The sequence below is a fragment of the Barbus barbus genome (genome assembly GCF_936440315.1).
Source record: "Barbus barbus genome assembly, chromosome: 19".
Taxonomy (NCBI): Eukaryota; Metazoa; Chordata; class Actinopteri; order Cypriniformes; family Cyprinidae; genus Barbus; species Barbus barbus.
In genome coordinates, this window is record NC_136747.1 from 19,786,658 (window position 1) to 19,812,468 (window position 25,811).

The 25,811-nt window shown below is 38.0% G+C and overlaps 2 protein-coding genes and 1 pseudogene across 6 annotated transcripts; all 3 read left to right on the top strand.

Moving 5' to 3' along the window:
• The first annotated feature begins 175 nt into the window (after positions 1–175).
• Positions 176–20,868, top strand: LOC306884926 (homeobox protein Hox-A3a-like). 4 transcript variants are annotated; one of them, XM_079441178.1, is made up of 4 exons: positions 176–262; positions 13,465–13,525; positions 16,549–17,107; positions 18,899–20,862. In XM_079441178.1, the coding sequence occupies exons 3-4, from the start codon at positions 16,666–16,668 to the stop codon at positions 19,690–19,692; spliced, it is 1,236 nt and encodes a 411-aa protein (XP_079297304.1). In that variant the 5' UTR covers positions 176–262; positions 13,465–13,525; positions 16,549–16,665; the 3' UTR covers positions 19,693–20,862. The 4 variants fall into 4 exon arrangements, with proteins under 4 accessions (XP_079297304.1, XP_079297301.1, XP_079297302.1 ...); XM_079441175.1 differs by lacking the exon at positions 176–262 and adding an exon at positions 11,526–11,774 and having other exon boundaries at positions 18,899–20,868; XM_079441176.1 differs by lacking the exon at positions 176–262 and adding an exon at positions 11,568–11,827.
• On the top strand, positions 5,569–7,407 carry LOC306884927 (homeobox protein Hox-A4a-like). Its single transcript, XM_079441179.1, has 2 exons — positions 5,569–6,052; positions 6,528–7,407. The coding sequence occupies exons 1-2, from the start codon at positions 5,641–5,643 to the stop codon at positions 6,851–6,853; spliced, it is 738 nt and encodes a 245-aa protein (XP_079297305.1). The 5' UTR covers positions 5,569–5,640; the 3' UTR covers positions 6,854–7,407.
• An 814-nt stretch (positions 20,869–21,682) lies between the features above and the next one.
• LOC306885797 (homeobox protein Hox-A2a-like) lies at positions 21,683–24,614 on the top strand (annotated as a pseudogene). The gene is made up of 3 exons: positions 21,683–21,703; positions 23,209–23,584; positions 24,044–24,614. The product of its transcript is annotated as a homeobox protein Hox-A2a-like (transcript).
• Positions 24,615–25,811: the final 1,197 nt, after the last annotated feature.

Consider the following 25,811-nt stretch of genomic DNA (forward strand, 5'->3'; position numbering starts at 1 on the left):
CGCCCGGAGTGAGACGGCAGATAGGCTCACTGGCCATAAAACAGTCACGTGGTGGCAATTAAAGTCAGTTTTATGGTTTTGGGGAGTCGACACTATATCGCATATAAAGTTTAATCGCACTGACGTGGAGCTTCGTTCTCTTTCTCCGCAGACCGTAGAGGTGTTCCTTGACTGCATCTACAACTGCTTCTGACAAACCAGATTGCTATGGACTGGAAACAAGTCGACCGGTTTCCCTCGGGTGGACGAGGGTCAGCTCTTGGTAAGTTCGAGTTTGTTTGTTTCGGGTTTTCGCTGCTATTGAGAGACAAAATTTTCTTAAGGCCCTCAGTGAAACAACGAGCAGAACTTAAACGCACTCAAGTTCCAACTGCGTTAATTGGGACTTGTACTGTGAAGACCTGCTTGTCCGGCAGATGGGTGGTATAGGGGGCATTGCTCTCTGACTGTAATTGCTTCCTTCCTATACTGTAGGCTAACGTTCACTGCCCTTTGTATCCATGCATTAAATAACGACTTCTAAAGATGTTTTCGATTATTTTTGTCAGTTTTTCTAGTAGACGCTGATGCAAAAAAATACCCCCCCTGCCAGAATTACCTAAAAGTTTTCAGAGAGAGGATAGGAAGACTATCTATCTATCTATCTATCTATCTATCTATCTATCTATCTATCTATCTATCTATCTATCTATCTATCTATCTATCTATCTATCTATCTATCTATCTATCTATCTATCTATCTATCTATCTAATTCCATATGCAAAAAAAAATTTATTCCCTCTGTTAAAATTATTTTATACCCTCAATATATAGGATATAATTAGTTAATATTTCGGAACATTTTGACCAACTGGCTATTTTGGGACTGGAGGCACCACTACTGCTCAGCAACACTTAGTTATCACAACCAACAGCTGTTTTGTTTTATCTTTAAGGCACACAAAACGTAGTATCAGGAAAAATTAAAACGCTAATGCAAAATACAAAGATGTTTTTGCTTGCCTTATTTGAGGAAATGCGCATATAACATCCGCATACTTAAAGTGAAGTGTGAGAGCGAGTGGGAGATAGACAGAATTCGATAGACACTGAAGGAGAGAGAGGGACTGAAGAAAAATGTCTTCGCTCCTGGTTCACCGTGAGGTCAGCGTCGGCAGGAAGATGAATGTGCACACGCCGTAAACCACCAGCAGAGCTCGCTTTTGGCCAAGTTCAGTGTCACCCGCATTGGCGCCCCTTCTCCCTATAAGGATAGAAAAGACAGAAAGAAAAAGAATAATAACTCCCGCATACACCTTTAATTAAAGGGACTCTCGGTAGAATAGAAATGGTTTACAAATCTGGGTGCAGCATGGATATCAACGAAATTGATGGCTACAGCAGGCCAAGCTGTCTGGAGATATAAAGGTTGTTTGATAACATATTAATAGTTTTGGCCTAATATTAGTGGTCATGATAAATGGAAGTTATAAAAGATGTATGGGGAAAACAATAGCTTAGAAAAGAATGAAAGAGAGAGAAAAAGGGAGAAAGAAAGCTGATGAGCTCGAATGCTTGTTTGTGTCCATCTGTTTATTTGTGCTTGTTTGTCTGAGAGAGAGAGAGTGAAATTGTAAAGGTAGGGGGAGGGCCAGGGTCAAAAGTTTACAGCAGAACAAGTAGCTGTCATCTGTTCTTGTAGAGCGCAGTGCCACTTTTATAATGGCACAAAAGATGGAATAGCTGTGAATCCCGTGATTTCTGGTCTAACCTCGCGATGAACTCTGCAAACTGGGTGACCCTGGGTTAGCATCCCCAAGAGACTACCTCCTCCGCCTGTGCCAGAGATTGAGTATTCAGGTTTTATTAAGGGGTTTGATTGGTGAATTTCCTTTGAATAAATCCCATTTGATGACCATAAATTCGACAGGACATTTGCATTTAGGATTGATAATATTTCCGCAATTAACATTTCTTTGTTAGCATATAGTTCTGAAGAGTAGATTTTTATGTTGTAGCATCTTGAAAACTAAACATTCGTTAATTTTAACAGAAGAAAATAAAAGACAACAGAAAAGAAAAAACTATAAAAGGAGAATATGCTGTGAGCATTATTTACCGGTAAATCAGGACTAAACGATGCCGAGACGGCATTGAGACGATTTGTAGTAAAATAATTTGAAATTGTCTTACAAATAATTTTATGTAATAGCCTACTCATCACTTTTGGACAAATCTCGTTTTAGACAAGCGAAGAATCATCGGATATATAATATGAATATATTATTAAATTCTATTTTATTTAGTATTTGTTTATTTATTATTATTATTTTTATTTTTTTGCGAATACAGGCCTCAAATTTTTTAAATAATAAATGTTCAAATTGACATCTTTTTATTGGATATCCTAACTGTTTATTTCTGTTTAGTATTTATTTTCATATTTATTTTTTTTAAAGAATGCATAGGCCTACATTTTGGGGAAATGACACTTTCCGGAAAAAAAATCATAATTTTGCAATACAGAAAAGTTAAACAACAAATTAAATCTGAATATCACACATTTGTGTCGACAAAATTTGTTCAATGTAAGTCATTTCGAATAATTTTGTCAAATGATGTTGTATATGTAACAATGTTGTATATTCGTTTAATTCACGAGTTTACAGAAAACGCGATGACTTAATATGGCTGTATTGCTTTTCATAAGAGACCGGAGATTTTATACTGGGAAACACAACGGCTGTAGGCTATCTCTGTAATCATAAGATTTTGTGTCAAAAGTCCAATTACAGAAATGCTTGCGATTTGAAATGATTTTGATTTTATATGTTGGTTTCAGAAAAAAATGAATGGTTCAAATGAACAGTAATTTGGAATATTTATCTTAAAATTACATCCTCAATTTAAAGCGAAATATCATATATTTTGTAAAAGCAGTTGGGTCAATTTAACACAATAAGACTACTCTAGGTTAAATTAAACTTAAGCCAGTTATGTAGTAAAAGCAGGTTTTCATAACAAGGGTATTTTAAAAAAAGTAAATAATAAAAGCACAGGTCGGTGGTGCAGGTTGCCGCGTATGTTTTAAGTTGTGTAATCAGATTGATTTTATGCAATACTGGCGACATGTAGCCTTTGTTACCTTTTACAGTTTTCGTGTTGCATTTAACAGTTGGTTTAATGTTTAAGGCTCTTTATAGCCAATTTATTGTTTCTCATTCTCATTTTCTTTCATTCAAATGACTTTTAATATCCTGAGTAATATACGTGGAATAAAAATGTGACAGCTAGCACCAGTCTCCCTATTTATGTTTTATCGATGTAATATCGATGAAGAAGACTTTTAGATGCGACTTTTAAAATATATATAATCAGAGTTTTCTGTCATCTGATCCTGAGATGAATTGTTAGTTTTACTTGTTTTAAATATGTAAATATTGCAACGTGTTTAATTTTAGCCCTCCAGTTTTGTACACAAAGGAGAGAGAAGTATATAATGAATAACAGACGACATGGTATAATTTTATTATGGGCCTCAGAAAACTAAAGCCTTGGCTTGTTGTGGTACGAGTAGTAATAAATATGTTGTTATAATAAACTAGAAAATAAAATGAATAATGAATGTGCCATACCTTATACCTTAATATATATATATATATATATAAAGGTATAAGGTATATATATATATATATGCCGAGTGCCGACCTCCAGAAGGACTCTGTTCCCTGAGGGGATCAACGAAGTCCAAGGCCGGGGTAAACGCAAGGTCACTGCGTCTAACAAATATGAAAATGTCACCTTTTCAGAGGGCACGCCTTGTTGTTTAACAAAGACTGTCAATGAACAAGATTAATAAGAGGCGAAATGGACATTGAGTCACTGAGAGGTCAAACTGAAGTTATCTCTGTGTAGCTATTAAAGAAAGGTAGCCAGAGCGGTTCGGAAGGGAACCGCATGAGGCTCACATACTAACTTGAAGCTCGCGGATACAGGAGTTTTCAGTTCAGGGTGGCTGTTGAATCACTATGGAAATGTTAAGGATAAAGAAACATTACTGTCTTTCGCGCTGTCGCGCAAAGGATGTGTCATTATTGTGGTTTATCTGGGCCTGGCATATAAGCTTCGGGGTCAGGGATAATATTTTGCTCACGAACTTACACAAGGTAGGCCTTCTGAGTTATATTTTAGTGTCCATATAAACACTGCTATTTAAGTCTAAAAGGAATATGGTAACTTTATGGAACTGAGTCTGTCTGTGTTGTGCATTTCCCAGAAAACGAGAAATGGTTGAAAAAAGTGTACTGGCTTGACATTTTTTGGATGTTTCATAGAGATATTTCAAGATCATAAACATGACATTGCCGTCTTTATTATAATGGATGTAAATCATTTTCATTACCATTTAAGCAATATCAATACGGATATAATTGAATTAACCGTGCTATGTGTTGCAGTAAACTAAAAAAAAAGCCAACTGTAATAAACAATAAGTGGTTGCCTATATACTACATGTGATAGTTCAATACGTCCTGAATACAAATTCTGAGTAAGTTTTGGTCTACTCTTGTTAGAGTAGAAGACGAAATACAGTGGATCTAAGCCACTGTGCAATACATGAAAGGTGACAAGATGTCCAGTTCAGTTTAACTGGACAGTTAAAAAATATAAAACGTAAAAGCTAACATATTTCATTATGGAGACAATATGAGGCAATAAGGAAAGCCACGTTTCTTTATTTAGACACTTAGACATAACATTTTATGTATTTTTGCTTTTGCTGAAGACGTGTTAGATTTGTATTATTAATTCAGTACTAATAACAATTCAAAATATAAAAATCGAAAGATGCAAATGTGTGCAACTAAAAGGCTCATGTAGCATCCTCTCGTTGTTCTTGACCACACACAATTGGGCCACGAGCAAATCGTCAAACTGATGGTCTTTCGTAATATTTCTTTGACGATGCCAGTGCTGGAACCCCCAAAGCTAAGTCTATTCATTGTGTTTGTTGTTACAAAAGACGTGTGAAATTATTGCTTGATGCGGTTGCTGGTTTGGAAGTAGTCTTTGTGCTGTTCATTAACAGGTAGTCACTGAGTATAGTGATATAGTTGCTTTTGTTAAAGTGGTCTTGGGCCTTCTTGAAGGTTCTTTTGAGGAACCTATAGAAATGTTAAAGTCCCTGAAGGGTTCAAAACTGCAGGTCGTGGTTCACAAACAAACGAGATATTTTGTACATTTATCATGAGAAAGGGCATTAACACTAGAAGGGGATGCTTTCGTAATAAATTATGTTCTCTATTGCCCTCAATTGTTTTTCACTGTATAATGCATTTTAACATACATCTTGTACATTCAGTCAGCTGTTTCGTTTTCTATGCAATGCATGGTAACTATATCGAATTTATTTCTGATATATTTTGATTCGATAACAAAAACAGACGCATTGACCGCTCGAACACATTTTTTGCTGTGCTGATGCCTGCATGGCCTGCTATTGGTGCTTGTTTACACGATGCCCACAGGAGGCGCTGATTGGTCGCATTTCTCACGTGACCGACCAACTTTGTACATTTGACAGAGGAGTAGGTGGGTTTTGGAGAGATCAGAAAAACGACAGCACGATAAAAATTAGAATTGTTGCACTTTTCAAATTAATGATCATGAGTTCCTACTTGATCAATTCAAATTACATCGAACCTTCTTTCCCACCCTGCGAGGAATATCAGCAGAATGGATACATGCCCGTGTCCTCTGATTATTATGAGCGGCCGAAAGACGCGGGCTTCCCCCATCACGAGGAGGCATCATACCCGCGATCAAACTACCAAGAGCCGAGCTATGATTACGGTAATGTGTCAACCAACGGCCTCAACGATTTCACCGACCGTCATCACGCGCAACCTCAATCCGTTCCGCAGAATCATGGACCCCGCCTCACCACAGAGAGCTGTGCTGGTTCAACTGCGAACAAGGATTGTAGCCTCGTGTCAGAGGCTCTCCCAGGCGCAGAGAAGGGTAAAGAGCCGGTGGTGTATCCCTGGATGAAAAAAGTCCATATTAATACCGGTAAGTAATGTGCACGGGCAATAAAAGCTCTAGGAGCCCTGTGGAGGGCGTTCGTCGTAAGGCATGTGGGGAACATACCCTGTTGTAATTGCTCATTTAGAGGATTTACTGCCATCGAGATGAAGTCCCGGTGATTACGAGTTCTCGCAAATTTTATTTCCCTCCATGTTCCACCCTGCCCATTTGCGTTTGTTTCGTATGTCTCAAAAGAAAGTTTATCGTTTACCAAGTTAGCGCCAAACAGTCCTTTTAATTTAGTTATTTTCCATTTTGTAGTGCTACCAAATTAGTTACATCAATAGGCTACTGCGTGTGAATGGAATGCTGTGGTCGAAGAACGACGCATATCCATTGTTTCATACTCTACTCATTTAGTACTCTTCAAAATGTTTAGTAAGTGTACTAATTATCCGACATCTCACCAATACCTGAGAATGTCAATAACACCTGCTTGGTTATGTGTTTGTGTGTTTAGTGACCGCCAGCTACTCTGGAGGAGTGCCCAAGAGGTCTCGCACCGCCTACACGCGCCAGCAGGCTCTTGAGCTTGAGAAAGAGTTCCACTTTAACCGATATCTGACTCGACGTCGACGAGTGGAGATAGCGCACACTATGTGTCTTTCTGAGCGTCAGGTGAAAATCTGGTTTCAGAACCGCCGCATGAAATGGAAGAAAGACCACAAGCTGCCTAATACAAAGATCCGTTCCTCGAGCTCTGCTCCCTCCGACCATCACGTGAAAACGGACGCCACTCAGCAGCAGCAAACACTGCTTCCTACGCCTTGTTCCTCGAACCTATAGTGCTAGAAGCAAATCGGCACAAACGGAACTGAACAAGAAAGAAGAACACATAGCAGTATTAAGATCGGACTTCACAGGGTCACTTTTTATTCAGTGTCCGATGAGACAACTTAACCTCGCCTTCCCAACCTCTTCCTCCGCTATAATTTGAGCTGGAAATCACATCCTTCCTGTAAAAATAGTTCCTCTCTCTCTCTCTCTTAAAGGAACAATAGTAGAATGTACTTTAACTTGGACAATGGATCGTTACGTTTTCTGTCTTTAACCGAGACATACCGAGTCTTGTTTGTGAAGATCTGCGCTAGTTACGCGTGTACAAATTGACATTTTAACTTGAAGGCACAAGTATAGGAACAATCTTCCTGGAGTAGTTATCTTATTTGTCTTAGTCCCATACTTTAGAGTGTTGTTAAGTGTATTTACGTCATCAAAGCTGTGAATATTCGTGTATTTGGTTATTTGTATATTGGTGAATGATGTTAAGTTGTTTTAGTAAGCCATATGCAAGTAATTGTAGGCTTCCCGTGAAAATAAAAAAAATGACTTTATTGTGTATTATCTATTTAGTTTAATCCACAGGACTAATGTAGTTTGTGTAATTTAGCTGTTTACTGAATCATGTTACTGTTTTATTCCAACGTAGGCTATATTGATAACTAATAACAAAAACTCTAAATAGTCGCTATTAGATTAAAAGCTTGCCTCCGAAATTTGTATTGCGTAAATTGCCAATGCTATTTAGGCCAACGGTTTAAGTTTGCTTATTTGATATTTCAAGGTATTATAACATAACCTATAAAAACGCTTCACTTCACAAACCAAGTTATATTGCCCTTAGTCTTGTGACGTTTAGTTTTTATTTATTCCACTTGATTATCCTTTTGGTAAAATAATTAAAGCGCGCATAGCGGTTAGGCTATATATTACTGTTCCTTTAAGATGAAGTTAATTATGATACAGCGTTACAAAATACCTGATAGTTCGCTGAAATATTGCATATTTAACTTAAATACTGCAGTATTTATTTCTAAATATCCAAGCTATTGTAGGCTATTGTGACAAAATCACATACATTGATATTAAACACTTTGAGCCATTCTTGAAATTATAATAATTTTAGTACATATAGACCTCGTTTGCGCCACCCTCTTTGTTTTCTCAGGACAATCTATACTCTACTTAATTGAATTTACGTCCATTGTAAATGTAATCTAAACTGTAGCTATTTCTCTTGTGCAGTACCTTTCCAAAATCTAAATATAGGCTATTTAAACAACAAATATAATTAACTCTTTCCCCAATAGAAGTCTATTGAAATAAATTAAAGACGGACAGTAGGCTACTTAGTAGTGTAAACTACTGTTGGGGTCAAGCAGAGGACACAAACGAGCTGTCCAATCATCAAACTGAAGCACTGTGTACGACCCCTTAACCTCTGACCTCGCCATATTCAGCACCCTCCAGACCATGGTCTATTTATTCCTCGAACGCATGGGGCAGTAGTGGAACTTGAATAAGGCCTGTATTTTAAAATTTAGAGGGAGAACAAAACCGTACTCTATGTTTACGCATAACTTTCACACGACTAATTTGATATGAAATATAAACTAAATGTTCAAATCGGCTAAATTATTTGCACTTCAACAACTCTTTTAAAAACGCATCTAAATTATTTATTATAGAGAACATAAGCTGCGAAATTGACTATTTAAACAGGTAGAAGAAATCAATGGTCGATAATAATGTAAGGATGCAATTCAGTAATCTAAAGTGCACTAATATTTTTGTTTTCATTTAGACTAACTTTCCCCAAGAATAGCAGTTATTGCTCAGATACAACAATAGCATTGGATCTTAAAGAGTATCTGGTCTGTTTACGACTTTGTGGAATTTGAAATCAGTTTTGGTGACCGTTTTTTAAATAATTAGATTTCGAGAGAAAAAAAAACTTAAACCGCAGCCACTAAGATAGTCACATATCATTGATTCAGATCTTGACAGACAGGAAATTTAAACTTCCATCATGACACCAGCACCACACCTCTCAATCTACCGTGCTTAAATTTTAATTGACTGGCTCACATGACCATATTAAATAATAGATACCTCTTGGTTAGAAATAGACACAGGAGGTTCGGTCGGATTTTTCATTTTGCAGTTGACCGTCGATTTAGCGAGACCTCTCAGAACCGACCAGCTGCTCCTCTTCCGGTCAGTCTTCAAAAAGAGGGTTTGACGTAAGTAATCTAAGCTTTTTAAAATCTAAAATTTTGGTTGTTGGATATAGAAATCTATATAGCACATGTTCAAAGTACAGGTTATATACAGATGTTGTTTGTATTGATGTGAACCCGTTTTCTCATTACCGTTATCCAACAACATAGGGAATTTTCTCTGAATAATTCAGATTTTTTTAATTTATTTTTTTAAGTGTCAAATGTCGGTTTATATACAAACGTTAAAAAGTGAATTACTGTAGCCTACTTTTAGATGTATGCACAGTGGTTGTGTAGGCTACTTTTCCACTCTTGAAAATCTCAATTATGAGGCAATTGTAAATGACAACAAGAAAGTAGTAATGATAACAACAACAACAACAATAATAATAACAATAATAAGTTCTAGATGTTCATAAGCTACTAAATCTCCTTACTCAGTCACCTGTTTCCACCATTAAAACACAGGCTACAAAAAATATTTTTTACTTCAATTTTTATTTAATTCACATCCAACAAACGTTATCCGAACTCATGTGCAGAACTATTAAACAGTCAAAGATCATTTCCGTTCCACTGGCATCATCGTCAAACTTCGTTGAGCTGTACATCATTATTAGCTTTGATGATGATCACTGTAAATCTAAGGAAAATAATCATCTTCGTCTGCGTGTTGTAGTAAACTTAGCTTGCTTCGAGAGCTCCAAATCTCAGCATTGAGAACAGATTTGTTCTGCCCCTGGCGAAACTCCACCAACCATTTAGAGTGAAAATACAGCCCTGTCTGTTGGCTTCTTGAAAAGCAGCAGGCCACTTTGTTAAGAAATAAAAACGAAATGGTTGAAATACGTTTATGCTGGTCTGCAGTCACTAATGTAATGCCAATTAATTAAATAAAAAATAAGTGATGTTATCAAAATTACATAAAAAGACGGGGATTATTTGCACCCGTTATGCACTGTCCTGGTCCCGAATACGGTGTAAAAGCGTTCTTAATGAACTTTGTGCTCGGGTCAGTTTAGGAGGCATGCTGAAATGTTTGAGAAGCAAACAGACAGACCCCAGGGACCCTAGGCAGGTTCACGTTGCGTCTCGCAACACCCCAGGGCTGTTTCTAGTTATAGCAAACAGGTGAATAACAAAAAGTTCTGAACAACACAAGTATGACTAAAGGGGTTTTGAAACATGTTTACTCTTTTAAATATCTGACTTTCATAAGTCACACTTGATAAAGCACACAGCACATCACACTCCATGTCAGAATGAAAATGTATAATGGGTCGCTTTGGCACTGTTCACTCAAAAAGCGGGCAACGCTGGCCATTGTCCAAGAGTTCTTTGCATGAGTATGGAAATAAAATAAAAACAGTTCAGCTCATGTTAAAAACTTATTTTATTGTTTTTTTTTTTTTTTTTAATTGTGTACTCCTTCAAATTGTGGCTTTGGAAAGAACAAAGCATTGCTGTAAGGGGGAGAAGCGGTCCTGGTTGAGGTGATTAATTATCTACAGGGCTTCACCACGTCTGTTGGATGAGCTTTCAGCCTAAACACTCTGCTGCCGGAAAACAAGCACCAAATGGTGGTAAAGAGAAGGCCCCTTTCGGGACGGGTCTTCTTTCTTTTGTTTGTTGAGGTAGACTTGATAGATCACTGCTCTATATAGATGTCAGAACTGTAGCTTCAGCTCCTGTGACTCTTGTAACTAAATGTTATGATGTCTAAAATAGTACCTTCTACACATACACTGTTACATATGCACATTTATCATTTGCAGTGACACGAGCATATTCTAAGGTCAAAAAGATCATATGCTTGGTAGGTCCGCTGATAACAAGAACTTCCATTGAGTCTTGTTTGACTGATACACCGTAATCACCGAGAGAGGGCCACCTTGCGCACGAGCTCTTTTAGTAACATATAGGCTATTAGATTTGAATATATATAGTTGGTAGCAAGTATTTGAATGGTATATTTCTAAGAGATAATGCTAGATGGGGAAAAATCAAGGAAATTCAGATTTTTTTTTTTTTATTAATATAATTTTAATAAATCAGAACGCCAGGTATTGTTCTATTGCCAATGCATTTGTTTCCTATAACACTGGCACACAAGAAGAATATTAGTGTTAAGAGGTCCAAATTACTTGTGGCATCCTTTATATGTGGGATACATCCCACTTATCCGCAAAACATCATATTTTCCCACAACGTTCTACTAATCTGTGATGTGCTATTTTTTTCTGGTTAAAAAAGGCTCAAAAATAAGAATGAAATTTTAAACTGCGAAGAAGTATTTCGAACACACTACTTCCATCTTTTCCATCTTTGTGATCCTCCTCAAATGGGACTAACAGCAGTCTCTATTAATGATTCACAGTTCAAAAAAGGTTTCCTTTTTAATAGACACTTGGTCACGTGAGTGGGGCGCATAATATGGTTGCGATATTATGATGAAGGGGGTGGATGGCATGCGAACCCCGGTCTGCTGCTGTGCTGATAGCGCTAGCCTACTTCACTAAAGTGGGGTTGGGTCATTGTGGACTTGCTGAAAAGCCGGAGAGATAGAGATTGAAAAAATTAAAAAGAACGACAGACCCTGGTTCGTTTTGCGGATGATGTTATACAGCTGTCATGAACGGATATGTTTTTCTACACAGAAAAAGACAGAAAGCCCTGCACACCATGAGGATGGATTTTATTTTGAGGTATTTCCGCTGATTGTTCACTTCTATAGTGAGTTTTTCGGCTCAAAGAGAAGGTCAGTTACCGTAGAATGGCGGATGAACACACGGGAGAGTCGAACTTAAGATCATTAAAATAAACTTAACTTGGAGCATATTCGTCAGTCAACTTTTATTCTTCACCTAACAGCAGTGAAACAACCATTAAACACGTAAATAAAAAAAATATTTGTTACGTCCATTTACATAAATGCTACATTGCTTTAAGCAACACTTTGCAAATCTAATATTGTTTTACAAAATTACAGAAATTTAGACTGAGTTTTTATATAGGTGTTTTCTGTGATAAGTCATAAAGATCCGCGAAACCCGAAGAACAAATGCTGTATTTTTTGATCATGACCTAGTCTGTAATGTAAAAAAAAAATAATGTAAAATAAATAAATACAATTTATTGACTTCATGGAGTAAATTTAATCTACTTTCTAAAAACATTTCAAACTTTTCAAAATTTGTCTATAGCCCAAAAAATATTTTCTCACACGAAAATATGACTCAGATCATTTTTTTGTCGGAGTAGAATTGAAGTATTTATGTTTATCCAAACATTTTCATTTTTTGAACTGTGTGAATGATTAATGATGTCTTTGTATTGCACGTAGTCTCAAATCGGTAACACTTGTGTGTGGCTGTAAACCCTCTAGGTTGTAGACGGTGTGTAAACTGGGTTTTCCCAGAAAGAATAAATCACAAGACAGCAAATAAAACTCAACAGAGCAGTGGCGGCCCGTTTGTTGCGGAGGCTCGCATGGGAAACGAGTATATAATATAAGGAGTATCATCCAGAAGCACGCTACCGCACGAGGTCAAGACGCTCCAGTCTTGATTTATGGGCTGGGGGACTTAGGGCGGCCGCTGCTTGAGAGCTAATGACTATTCGATCTAAATTCTCTAGAAAGGAAACAAAATGGAGGAGAACTCGATACATTTGCCCGAGTGTTTTATTCCTTATGATATTCCTGATGATACATTCTTATTTTCACACATGCGCCAATATTTTGTATCTTTAACTGTAAAAATACATCCGTTAATTTGATTTATTTGCGCTGTTATTTTTAGGGTTCCTCCACCTATTAATTATTATATGCATTTAGGCCTATTAGTAGTGTAATTAATTACATTAGCGAAGCAAAGAGTCGTAAGCTAAGGATTTTAATACTGATATATTTCTCTAAAGCCTGGGTTGAGTATTAAAGATGTCGAGCTTTCGTCTGTTGATTATGTTAATATTCGTTTGTTCAAAGCTTAAGGATACATTATACCAAGTCGTTTTCAGTAGGCTTAATAATTTTTTTTTTATTGATGTCAGTTTATCACTGTGTTGGTGTTAGATACAAGTTAGAGTTCAAATAAGTAACCATTTGTAATGAGTGCAATGGATTTACAAGGAAAATTGTGTAAGACATTTGTAATAAAAACAAAAGGAAAATTCAAAGTATTTGATGTGGTAACTTTAAATTAAATACACATTTAAAATAAAAAAGACAAATGAGTGACAAACATACAGAAGTGTGTTTATTTATTTTTATTTAGAGTTTAGAGGTCACTTATTGAATTGTTCAGTTAAGAGACATTGACATAATTACTGTCTACTGTCTACATTTCTCCTGGCTATTGAAACATAAAATGATAATACTTTATTTTCTTGCCGTAGATCTCCAAATAAATGAATGTGCCACATCACTAAGCCTACGAGAGACTGCGTTTTGCTTAAGGTGAGCCTTCTATTACATTACACCACTGCCATGTCTTGCTATATATATTATTTACTATCATTTAATTTATGCAGAGGCTTACACATGCTACATGCACCCATACACACACACTTAGGCTATATGAAAATTGAAGACCCATAATTTATTCCTTTCCATGTTTCTGGGGTGCAATTTGTCATTATGAGGGAGTCTGTTGGATCAACGCTTAGGAGCTAACGTGAGAAATGTCTTGTAACGGTTTTAGGCGGTTTAATGCAGATTAATTGCAGGTTAATGCACACTGTGCTGCAATATATCTAATATAAGAAGTTAAATCGCAGTAACTTCAGCTCTATATATGCTATTTGGAATGTTTTACTAAAATTTCCAGACATTTAATCTACTTTTCACCTAGCAGTTTCCGCGCTATAAATGAAATCTCTTAGTCATCGTTTTAATGAAAGAAAAAAGGAAACAATTGCGTAAATGTCCAAAATGCTGAAATTGTCAAAAAATAGCATACGCAAGGACTTTTAAAATCCCACTCACCAACCCACGCCGCCCGCTCGTTTCTCTTTATCTTTGGTAATCTGAAATCCAGTGGGCAGCGCGAGAACAGGAATCTGCCTCTGTGTGTACTGCCGTGTTGCGTAAGGATATAAATCTTCTAGTTTGACCGAGAAAATACACAAGCTGATGCGAGTAATTCATTCGTATGCAGAATAGTTTGATCCATAACCTCCTGTCCTCAGCCCGCGGGTCCCTTTTTCATCCTGCTACTTTGGAGGTCCGGGAGTTCTATAATCTTTTTCTGTGTAGCGAAAAAGCATCCTTTACTTTATTGCCGATAGTCTTTAGCTCAGGCTTTATGACCAATTATTTTTTAAATGGATGGAGTTTATTAAAATATTGCACTATATTATTAGTAGTAGCCTAGTATAGTCGCAATAGCAGTATAGGCCTGCTGTGTTGTTTTTTTATTGCTGCTGCTGCGATTAATAATCTCCTAAAATGATTTGTAATTAATTTAGGCCTAAGTAATTCAGTCCTTTCAGGCCAATAGTATCTGTATTTCAGTTTTGAGTTGTTTAGTAACAATCGAGTTTATATTTGTTTAACACAAAACTTCTAATAGCCTATATAATCTAGTTCTTTGCGTAAATATAAATTTATAGATTTTATAAAGTTGTATGTATATTGTCCTGACTGTGTTCACATGAGAGTGGAACTGCTTTCTGTGCTTGAGAAGGCGCTTCATTTGCATAATTTTTCTTGTCTACGGTGACGCTCTGTTTCGAGGGAGTTCACTGGGGTGTGCATGAGTATGTGTTAACGTACTAGTTTGTGCACGTTAGTGGTACACGAAAGACTCACTAGAGCGCAGCCCATGGTGGCATTTAGTATAGGTCTGAGTACAGAGGCATTCATTTAGTAGTATGTAATATGTGGCTATGTGTGAAGGTGCTTAATCTCTACAACCAAGGCGCAGGAGATAACTTTCGTTATTACTGATCTACGTCAAAAAAGAAAAAGACAGAAGGAAGGAATTTAAGTCCTCGAGCGCGACCGAGTGCCGATACGTCCCATGACTCCTGCAAGTGCAGCTCCGGCATTGTTGTCTTTCCGATTTAGCTTTACCCTGGACCGATGTTTGATCGATTTCTGCCGCTGAATGAGAGAAGCTCGCGCCGTGCTGCGCGCTGCTCGTCAGAGAGGAAGGTAAGCGGGACTGAGGCAGAGTTCTCGCATGGCTGTTAAATTGCGAGTTTGTGATTTATGACCGCGCGACTGAAATCTCGGTTCAGGGAGAGTTCATACTCGCACATACGCACACTCACTCACTCACAGTCAAGCCAGATTCCTCCCGTGCAGCAGCTGGGTCTCCTGCTTTGTGGCTTTAGTGTCTTTTCTTTTAGCTTTCCATGTATATGTTAGTGCCAGAGAGTGAGTTAGTGGAAGTCAAGCATGGATGGGTCGTCTAGAAATTGAAGAGGCCTCTTGGTTTAGTTTTATGCAATTATGTGCTCTCAGTATGCTATTTGGGCCTGAATTTAGCACTGTTATATCTGTATTTGTTATAAATAATTTTAAAATGATTGTTTTTATTATTATTTATTATTATCGCTGTTATTCCTGAAATAGACTGCTTTCCATATATTTTATTGTGCGCTCCAAGTAATGCATGATTCTTTTGATTTTCTTTTTTGTGATCCTGTCTTCGTTTTGTTTTTAAGTATAGTATATAAAAGCATGTGGACTGGTGGGATATATTTAACAGGGTATTTATCAATACTATCAAATATTACTTAAGAGAGGAAAATACGTTTCAGTGGTTATTTCCGCGCTCTGCGCCAGTCCCGGGCCGTGGCAATATCGCATTCTCAGCTTGGTGACCCCTCATGCATCCACTGGTGCCAGTTACCATTATCCTTTATTTTGGGTTGGCGAGGAAGAAATATGGCGTGGTTTGGAGACGCGCTTCTGCCCGGTTTTTCAGGTTTCCTGCTACAACAACTTTCAAACCCAAACAATACACGCAGGGGCTTGTATTTATGTAGACCAAAATATCATAAACACCTTATCACCTTAAGAACTAAAATCAGACGCGAATAATGACCTTTGTTTAGAATAGAAAAAAAATATATTTAAAGAAGGTATTAGAAGAAGCTGTTCTGACAATGAAAATGAAAGTTGCATAAATTCACGACAATGATTGTTGCTTGTTTGTAGCCATAATGCTTTAATTCAGTTCACACTGCCTATTTACAACAACGCAGTTGTTTTTATATTGATTTTGTGTTGTCTATTGTTTTTTAAACATGTTAAGGTATAGATTATTTTAGCTATAGCGTATTTTGATTGTATGTTTAAATTAAATACTTTAAGCGGCCATCGTGTTCTCAGTTATGTTGTCTATTGTTGCAATTGACCATAAGGTAAGTGGTGACCGGCTCTCCCAGTCTCGCCACATTGTCAACTGAGCTTTGAAAAGTAAGATGGATAGGCCTTATTTCACCCGCTCACGGTATCTTCTCTCACCGTAGGTTCACCCGTAGAGCCCATTGGCGAAGAGGTGTCACGTGACTACATTGAGCCAATGTTCTTCTACGAAGGTGTCAGGACCTTGTCAGAAAGTGAAATAAACATTGGGAAACGGCGAGATGCAAAAAGCGACCTATTGCGACGGCTCGGCAATTTACAGTGGCTTCCCCTATCAAAGCGCAAACGGTTTAGGTTATGATGCCAATCAGCAGCAATATCTCCAGGCCCTTCATGTGGAAAGTGAGTACCATCGACCGGCCTGCTCCCTGCAGTCCCCTGGTGGCTCTGCAGCTCTGCACAAACCCAGTGAAATCTCAGAGGGCTGCCAACGGAGTAACGGGACACAAGCCCCAGTACCAGACATCCCCGACAACAACCAGCCCCCTACTGCCCATTCCGGACCATCTTCCCCCAGTTCCCTGAACCAAATTCCGAGCAGTGATACCACCGCCAAGAACCCAGGGCACGCATCCCCAACGCCAGGCACAAGAAAACAAATTTTTCCGTGGATGAAGGAATCCCGTCAGAACACAAAGCAGAAATCCTGTAGCACCATTTCAGGTGATTACATCAACCACATTGTAACACTATAATTAAATAGCCTAAATATACTTATTTTATAAAATAAAATATAAGATATAAATGAATACGAGCCACAACGCGTCTAATCTTATAGCTAGCCTATGGAGTTAGTATTCACATGGAATTATTTTTATTTATTCGTTAAAATGATTTGTGCAGTGTGTTGTTGCTTTGGTAAAAAAGATTCTGCTAAAAACATAAATGTCATAAAAATATATAAACAGGCATCTAGCCTATATGCTGCATGGAATTTGTAATTTAGCCTGTATTGCCTTTCCATTGCTATTTACTGTTTATTTATGATACCACATTGGACCACATGTAAACCACATTCGGAATTTAAACATCAAACCTGTCCGATTACCTCCAAAAGCACCATCCTACTTAAACATCATCCTACTTAAACATAAATATCGGACCGGTTTGATGTTTAAATTCCAAGTTTACCAAAGGCTGTGCTGTGCACCGATGACACCCCCAATAAATACCCCTGCCTATCTGCTTCACAGTTACATAGTTTCATGCATAGTCAGCTATTTTATTTGGTAATTATTTGGTAGTAGGCCCAGGGGCGGCGTTTCTGTATGGCAGAGTATGGCAGTCGCCATAGCCTAGCCCAGTCAGGTGTGCCTGAAAATTATCCAAACTTTCTATTATATTTCGTTATTATTGTTTTAAATCACTGCTATTGATCTTCCTTATGTCTGTTTGAGGTTTTTACAAATATTTAACCAATGAAAATCATTCAAAAGAGCTTGTCACTAAACTTTGTAACTATTGATCCTCAAACTGTCAGCAAAACTGACAACTGCCCCGCCTCCAATCAGAACCAAATGCTGCGCTGCGCGCGCAGCCTGGAGTCGGATCTCGGCTTGTTCGCAATGCAAGGGTAAATAATAAGTAACTAATGTTTGAATAAGTACAGCGTTTTCTTCACTAAAACACTGTAAAGGCTAAAGATTTTTGTCTATTTGAAGAGCAGAGAAGAGTCTTAGCTTTTGCCGTCTAGTTGTAATCAATATAGTACTTTTGAACGTTTTAAATATCCTGTGCAAGTGCGCGCATATAGCGCTTCATCGTCTATATAATGAGATTTTGACCAGAAAAATGACAAGAAAAACTAAGCGCCCATAAAGCTACAATAACCTGTAAGTTGATGAAAATGTATAATGCGATGCACTTCAGATGCTGCCGTTGTAATGACAGACAAAACACAGATCTCCCTGGTCAAAAACACTGTTAACTCCATTTGAGCTTGATTTTCATAAAATGTTAAGTGCAAGTGTCTGATAAAGCCACATACCAACTCTGACGACGCAGTGTTTAATTATTAAAAGAGAAACGCTTATTCCTTTTCTATATTTTCTTTCTATATTTCAGTTCTTATTAATGTGCCATGGTATTTTTTTATGGTTATGTGAAACGCCACCTCTGAGTAGGCCTACTGATGTGGAAAAACAGTACAGTTGTCTTCTGATTGCATCCTCCCTCTGCCCCACTTCCGGGACATCTTCTTTCTAGACATACATATTTTTGTATAAACTAATGAGAAGAAGTCAGTTATTATGTTTTTGATAGTTATAATGTGCTTGTTTTAACAGGGATAGCATGATATTATTACCATATAATGCTTAAAATGATGTAGAATGGCACAATACATGGTGGTGTACTTTTTTGGTGTACAGTATTGCACGATGAATATTGTACAGTGACGTTCATACTGGGACATGCGCAATAACGCTTTTCGTTTACTTTTTTGTCCTCCTACAGTAGAGAGCTGCGCTGGAGACAAGAGTCCCCCCTGTTCGGCCGCCTACAAGCGAGCTCGTACTGCATACACGTCTGCTCAACTAGTAGAACTGGAGAAAGAATTCCACTTCAACCGTTACCTCTGCCGCCCGCGACGAGTGGAAATGGCAAATCTGCTCAATTTGACGGAAAGGCAGATTAAAATATGGTTTCAGAATCGCAGGATGAAGTACAAAAAGGACCAGAAGGGACTAGGAATGATGCCCTCTCCTGGAGCACAGTCTCCTCACAGTCCCGTTGTCCTGTCATCTGGTGGCGGAGGAGGGAGTGGGAGTGCATATTTAAGTTCAATGCATTCTCTGGTTAACAGCGTGCCCTACGACTCACCATCTCCAGCATCATACAGCAAACCCCAGCCTAATGCTTACAGCCTTCCTACGTCATATCCACATCCTCTGAATAACTGCCCGCCTCCTCAGAAGCGGTATCCGGGGACTAGCACAGCCACACCGGAATACGACACGCATCATCTGCAAGGCAACAACAATTACGGGACGCAAGTGCAGGGTAGCCCGATTTATGTAAGTGGTGGTGGATCCTACTCGGATTCTTTAGTGGGGATGGGGGCCTCGGTATTTGGCCTGACACATCTACCGCATCCACCTCAAGGCAATATAGACTACAACGGCGCTATCACCATGGGAAACAGCCATCAGCAAGGAACGTGCGAACCAAATCCATGCACATTCACAGACCTTACACCGCACTATTCTCAGGGAAGAATTCAGGAAGCGCCCAAATTGACGCATCTATAGTGCCGATACAATGTATGTCTGTCCCAGTCTTCGGCACACATCTGCGCTCCCCGTCTAACTGCGTTTTCCGCCACCTACAGCTGCGTATATTTGGTTCATATTAGTTTCCTGACGTAGCCTCAGGTTAAACGACCTTGTTGTTGGTTTTACTTAATACATAGAAAAGGAAATTAAAGTTCCTCAAAGCTCAAATGTCATGGCATCATGGGAATATGTATACTGTATTGTTTTGATGAAATCTGAAACAGGGTATGAGAAAACATATTAGAACATTTTTTAATGTGAATTTTAAGTCTTCAAAATTCTCCTCAGTCCACGTTTTATTTTCTGTTTTGCATTTTGCACTTGAGGAAGGATGCATATGAACAACACAATTTTTTATCCAACAGTCTTATACAGCGTGAGCTCGTGTCTTATAGGTCTTTCAAATGTATTTATTTGTTTCCATGGACAGTAGATTGTGTTATTTAGCCCAAAACCTCCAGATAATGGATAAAAGGAATCCAGATACTGCGATTCTCCCAGTCATGTCAGTGCTGAAACAAGTGCTAACAGGCAAAACTGTTTTATCAAAGGTCAATGTGTTCGAATATTAATCGATGTGTGCGAATGTTAATCATGTGTTGCTTAAACAGTCGAAAGAGACAACGATCAGAAGCTTTTTATTAGTTTGAACTTTTTTTTTTTTTTGATGTCATACATTCCATGCTGCTCCACTTCTGAAGAAATAAAAGACACTAATTGACTTATGTATTTGCTTAGTAGAGGTGTTACACAATAAAAAGCATCAGAAAATCAGCAATATAACAATAAGCGGATAATTTGCTCCGTGCACGTCGCTCTTTGATTCAAAATAAGCAAAATGAAAAGAAACTTATATATTATTAAAATGACTGAAAGACATTTGGAAATAGGGAGAGACAACCTAATACTGATGGATGTACCGAGTATGCGTGGTACACCGTCATTTCCTGCAGTCTTGCAGTTTGTGAAATGTGCAAGAAATCCCATCCATTGTCGTGACAGTCTCCTACAGGCCTCCAGCAGTGCCTGTGGGAGAAAAAAATGCTTTAAAACTCTGAAATGCTCAAGACCAGCCCTCGTTTAGACCAACAACACTGCAATGCATAAAAGATAGATGCAACATAAGCAATAGAGAAAGAAAACACATCACACAAAAAAAACAAATCAATGCAAAATTCTCGTAATTTAACTCCAAATTGTGTTATTGTCATTAGTAATAGTACTCGAGATTAACACATAATTCTTAACTATTTTAAGTCTAAATTTAGAGACTCATTCTTTAATATCAACGTTGTTTCATAATTTCACTTTACATGAAATGACGTTAGATTAAATGCCTATGATTAACCTGGTTGTGTAGTACACTGCAAGGAGAATTGTTAGTAAAAGAAAAGCAAATATAATTTAAAACAAAATACCTTTTTCACTAGTCTATAGCCTATTTAGCATATTTAGCCTTATTTATCAAATTACATTACTGCAGTCTTACTGTTATAAATAAATACAATAGGCTACTTGGACTTAGTTTCCTGTAAAATGTCCATAATGTTAGCAGGAGCTGCTTGAGACAAAGTTAATGGACATTTTAACCCAATATGTGGTTATGGGTTACAATTGAAAAAAAAAACAGGGCCATGTTTTCACCGACTTTGAATGGGTGCCACCTCCCACAAAGTAACCTCTTTTCTTGGCTACTCCAGATATGCGCTGTATAACACTACGCTGCAACGAAATTAACGTTCTTTCATTTGTCAAATTAGGCTAATATGAAAGAAACTACTTACTCATCTACAGCAAATTACTGATCCTTGTATGTAAATCTGAAAATGCCAGGTCACTTTTAGTTTGTGTTTTTGCGCAAGAGAAACAGGCAAATCTCTCTACTCCTCGTAGAACGAGCTTTTCCCAGCTCGTTCTACCAGGATTTGTTCCTCGTAGTTAGAAGGTTTGAATGTGTCGTGGGGGCATGAGGCTGTCAGACCTTTTGGCAAGTAAGATTGATCGCGTGCATGCTTCTAGAACTCTTTGTTTAGTGTTTTTTTACTCTTTGTTTTTTGTTTAGCACTGAAACTACAAACCAAAGTACTAGTTTCCCTTACGTGTAAACAATCGGACAAGAAAAAAAAACTTTTAAAATGTTAGTAGACACAAAATCCCCTCCCTGTGTAGAATGAAACAACAATGTAACTAAACTACTTTTAGTTTAATCATAATCCAAAAGATCTATATTGAACGTCAATTGTTTAATTTAAAAAATAACTTAGCTTATGTTTACATTTTACATTCATTGATTTAACCAAAGCGACTTCCCAACTGAACCATCATTAAGCAGTTAAATTAGGAAACAAGTTAGAGTAGAGGTAAAGTGTTGTCATATTAACAAGATAGAGCACAGGTGACGTTTTATGTGAAATTAAGGTTTTTACTTACTCTAATCCACACTGTTCAAACATTGCGAGTATGCTCGGAAACAAAGCTTCCAGTTGAAAACATCTGGTATCAGGAAGCCTTTTACTTCAAATATTTACTGAGAACGACGTATAGGTCCCTATCAAAGAGAGAGCGAGTGAGGGTGTATCCTTCATAGTTAAATATAGCAGACTTCGAATTTGCATTTTATCTTGCGCGTTATTTTGTAAAAAAAAAATAATAATAATAATAGAGCTTGATAGAATAATAATGTATTTTATGATATCTTTCATTGCAATTATCTACCATTGTTGATGACCTTACAAAGTGTTCTGTAAGTGGAGCTGTACGTTTTTGTCTAACCGGTGTATCTTAAGAATCGATAGGCGGAAAGTTACGTCAATAGATTTGCGTGTGGGGGAGGGGATATGTGATTTCGATGTATTTATGTGCCATATTAATGGCACGAGGGGCTAGGCTAAAACAGCTGTATTTTCAAGTCAAAATGAGATAGATTAAAGAAACTTCTCTGTCAGCAGGCTAACTTATTTGGCAAATGTACTGGAGCAAAACTGATTCCCTCACATTATTTATTACCATTACCTTTACACAGAGTATGCACGTGCCTGTACAGCAGGGGCAAAAGGGAGGTTCTAACTCGTATATGCACCAGCCGCCGGTTTTGAGATTGACAATGAAGCTTCAGGGCCAATGCCTTTAGCGAACACAGTGACTCCGATGTACATACAAACAGCAGTTGACAGGCCTGTTAAGAAAGGAGCTGCTCGAAGAAGTTCTACGGATCGATCTTTCAAGCTGAATCCTTTTGAATAAACCCCAAATCGCAATTGGGTAAAGGGAATCGTGTGACATGTCTTTTTCGTCCAATTTCAATCAGGTCTCCTTTTGAATGAATATTGTCAATAGTAAGCGGTGCACACACGGGCATATTACAAAATAATTTGAATGTCTTTTTTCTCCACATAGGCTGCTTATTTTAATTGAGAGCGAAAACTCGTAAACTTCAACAAGCCTAACTTTCCCTATGCGCTCTTGACTTGGGGCGTGAGACAACAGGTTTAGGCTACAATAAATTTCGAGTTTGAGCATGAGCCGGGTTTCATCAATAGTCGGCCAACGCTCGCGGAGTGCCTTACTTCTTTCCCCCCTGTTGACGACTCATTTCAGAAGTCATCAATCAAAAACTCAGCGCTCACGAACCCTCACCCTCTTATCCTACCTCCTTTCGAGCACACCATCCCAAGCTTGAGTCTCGGGACTCAGCCACGCCATGCAGGGCCCCGGCACAGCGTAGATGGGGGTAGCCCACTACAAGCCAAATCTCTGACCCAGGAATACCCGTGGATGCGCGAAAAGAAGACTAACAAGAGATACTGTCCTCTCACACCGACCGGCTTCTTGAATTCTACAGCGGGAGTCATTTGCTTCTCTCCAAAAGGTGAGTTTTAGGAAAACCTAAGCGAAGACAGATGAGAAGAATTAAGGCCATTAAAGGTCCGAGAGAAAATATGAGCATTGCCGTCATATTATTCTGTATTTTTAAATTTTTTTGACTCTGTAGCTTAATTCAAATCAATAAGATCTTTCTGATGTCTGACGTGTAACGGAGAATGATAGATTACTCTTGTGGCGGAAGGGACCACTCAGCCATTCATTAGAAGATAGTAGACGGTATCACGCATACACGGTGAGGCTGTTCGCAGACAACAGTTTTTTATTGTTGTTTTTTTTCCTTACAATACTTTTTAGTTCATCAGTTTGTGTTATCGCTATTTACAGTTAAGATTACATTAACGTTGCGATAGACAAATACTAGGTGTTGTCATGCTCCTATGTCCTATGTTTGACTAAGCAACATAAGTGTTCGTGTGTTCCTTTGTGGACTAATTTTTTTCAGGCTCACCCGAGCTTCCCGAGGGCGGTTTGTCTAGTGAAGGAGGTTCGCGCCGCCTGAGAACAGCATACACAAACACACAGCTTTTAGAGCTGGAGAAAGAACTCCACATACAACAAATACCTTTGCCGTCCACGCCGTGTGGAAATAGCCGCGCTGCTCGACCTTACGGAACGCCAGGTCAAAGTATGGTTCCAGAACCGACGGATGAAACACAAACGCCAGACCCAGACTAAATACATCAACGGGGAGCTAAGCAAGACAACTGTCGGGGACGATAGTGGTGCACAGAGCGACGAGAACGCTTCCATTTGTGGACTGAGTCATGGCAGATTGGGCGTTGAAAATGGAGAGTCGAACACTTTTCAAAACGACCTGTCAGATCTGGGCAGTCCTGTAATGATAACGATATGCACACTTTTGAAATGTTTTCTAACAGCTTTATGGAAAGAAGTCTAAAAGATGTTTCCAGTCAGTCAGCTGCAAGGGAACAATAATATGCAACCGATGTGGCAGTCTGGACAATTGCGATTCCCCGCAAGTTATGGACATGTCTGTGCAGGACTTTTTTTCGACCGACTCGTGTCAGTCTGATACAGCTTCGCCAGTGCTGTACAAGTCTCTGGAAAGCACAGATGATGTTTCAACAGACTTTGATTTCTTTACGGATTCTCTGACTACAGCTTATTTAATGCAAACTATTGATTATCGAAGTGGATCAGTGAACAAATGAAAGGATAAATCAGGAGTTTTTAATGATTTTTTTGTTTGCAATATGCGTGTAACTAACGCGATTATGATAACATATCGAAGGTAAGCTATAAAAGCGCTGTGCCCTGTATTTAGTAATACATAATGCATAGGCCTATAATGCGCTCATAACAGAAGTATTAGTTTAGATTACTTTTATTTCTGTATTGAGTGCTGCTTATTTCTGTAATAATAAACATACTTTGTAAATACAAATGTCAAGACAATATTCTGTTCTCAAATCAACAGCAATTGCAACAACCTATGATTTCTAAGTAGCTACATATGCTCAGTCGCTACGAAATAGAAATCCATTATACCAGTCATAAATAAATAATAACCAAATTAAATGTACTATTAGATTCACGTCTACTGCAGTGTTCTTTGCAGGAGTCATACAAATGTGTGATAAATGTGTGAAATTGATTTGATAATTTCAAATTTTATGTTCCTCACATGTGTGATTTCCATGCTGAAACATTAGATGACATGGAAAAGTCAGTACTAGTTAAAACATTTTAAATATTTATTTAAACTTCTGAATGAATGTGCATTAACTATATTGTTGCCCATTTTGCACGATGCAAATTAACAAACTCTATAATTACTCCTACTATATTTGATATTATAGGCCTACATATTAATGTTTAAACTTTTCAAATCTTTAATTTAAAGTCACAATTTAAATGACAAAACCGTGTTCAAATATGGCTTCTTAGCCAGAGCTGGCCTCTTTGTCTCGGACCCTTTTCTCCGCTCCGCGTGGGGAAATGCCGAGGATGTTTCTTTCCATACCGAACTCATAAATCAAAGTCTTTCAGGCAAGTTGACAGCACCAAGACAATCACTGCCTGAGAAAAGTCTACCCAAATAAGTGTTTTCACTCACTGTGTATCATTAAGAAGATTTTGGATCCCGAAGCACAACCCACGTGGACGGATAATAATTCGTTTTTATTGGCGTTTTAACACCCGGCATTAGGATTACACAAAACACTCATAAACTACATATTTCATTGCGC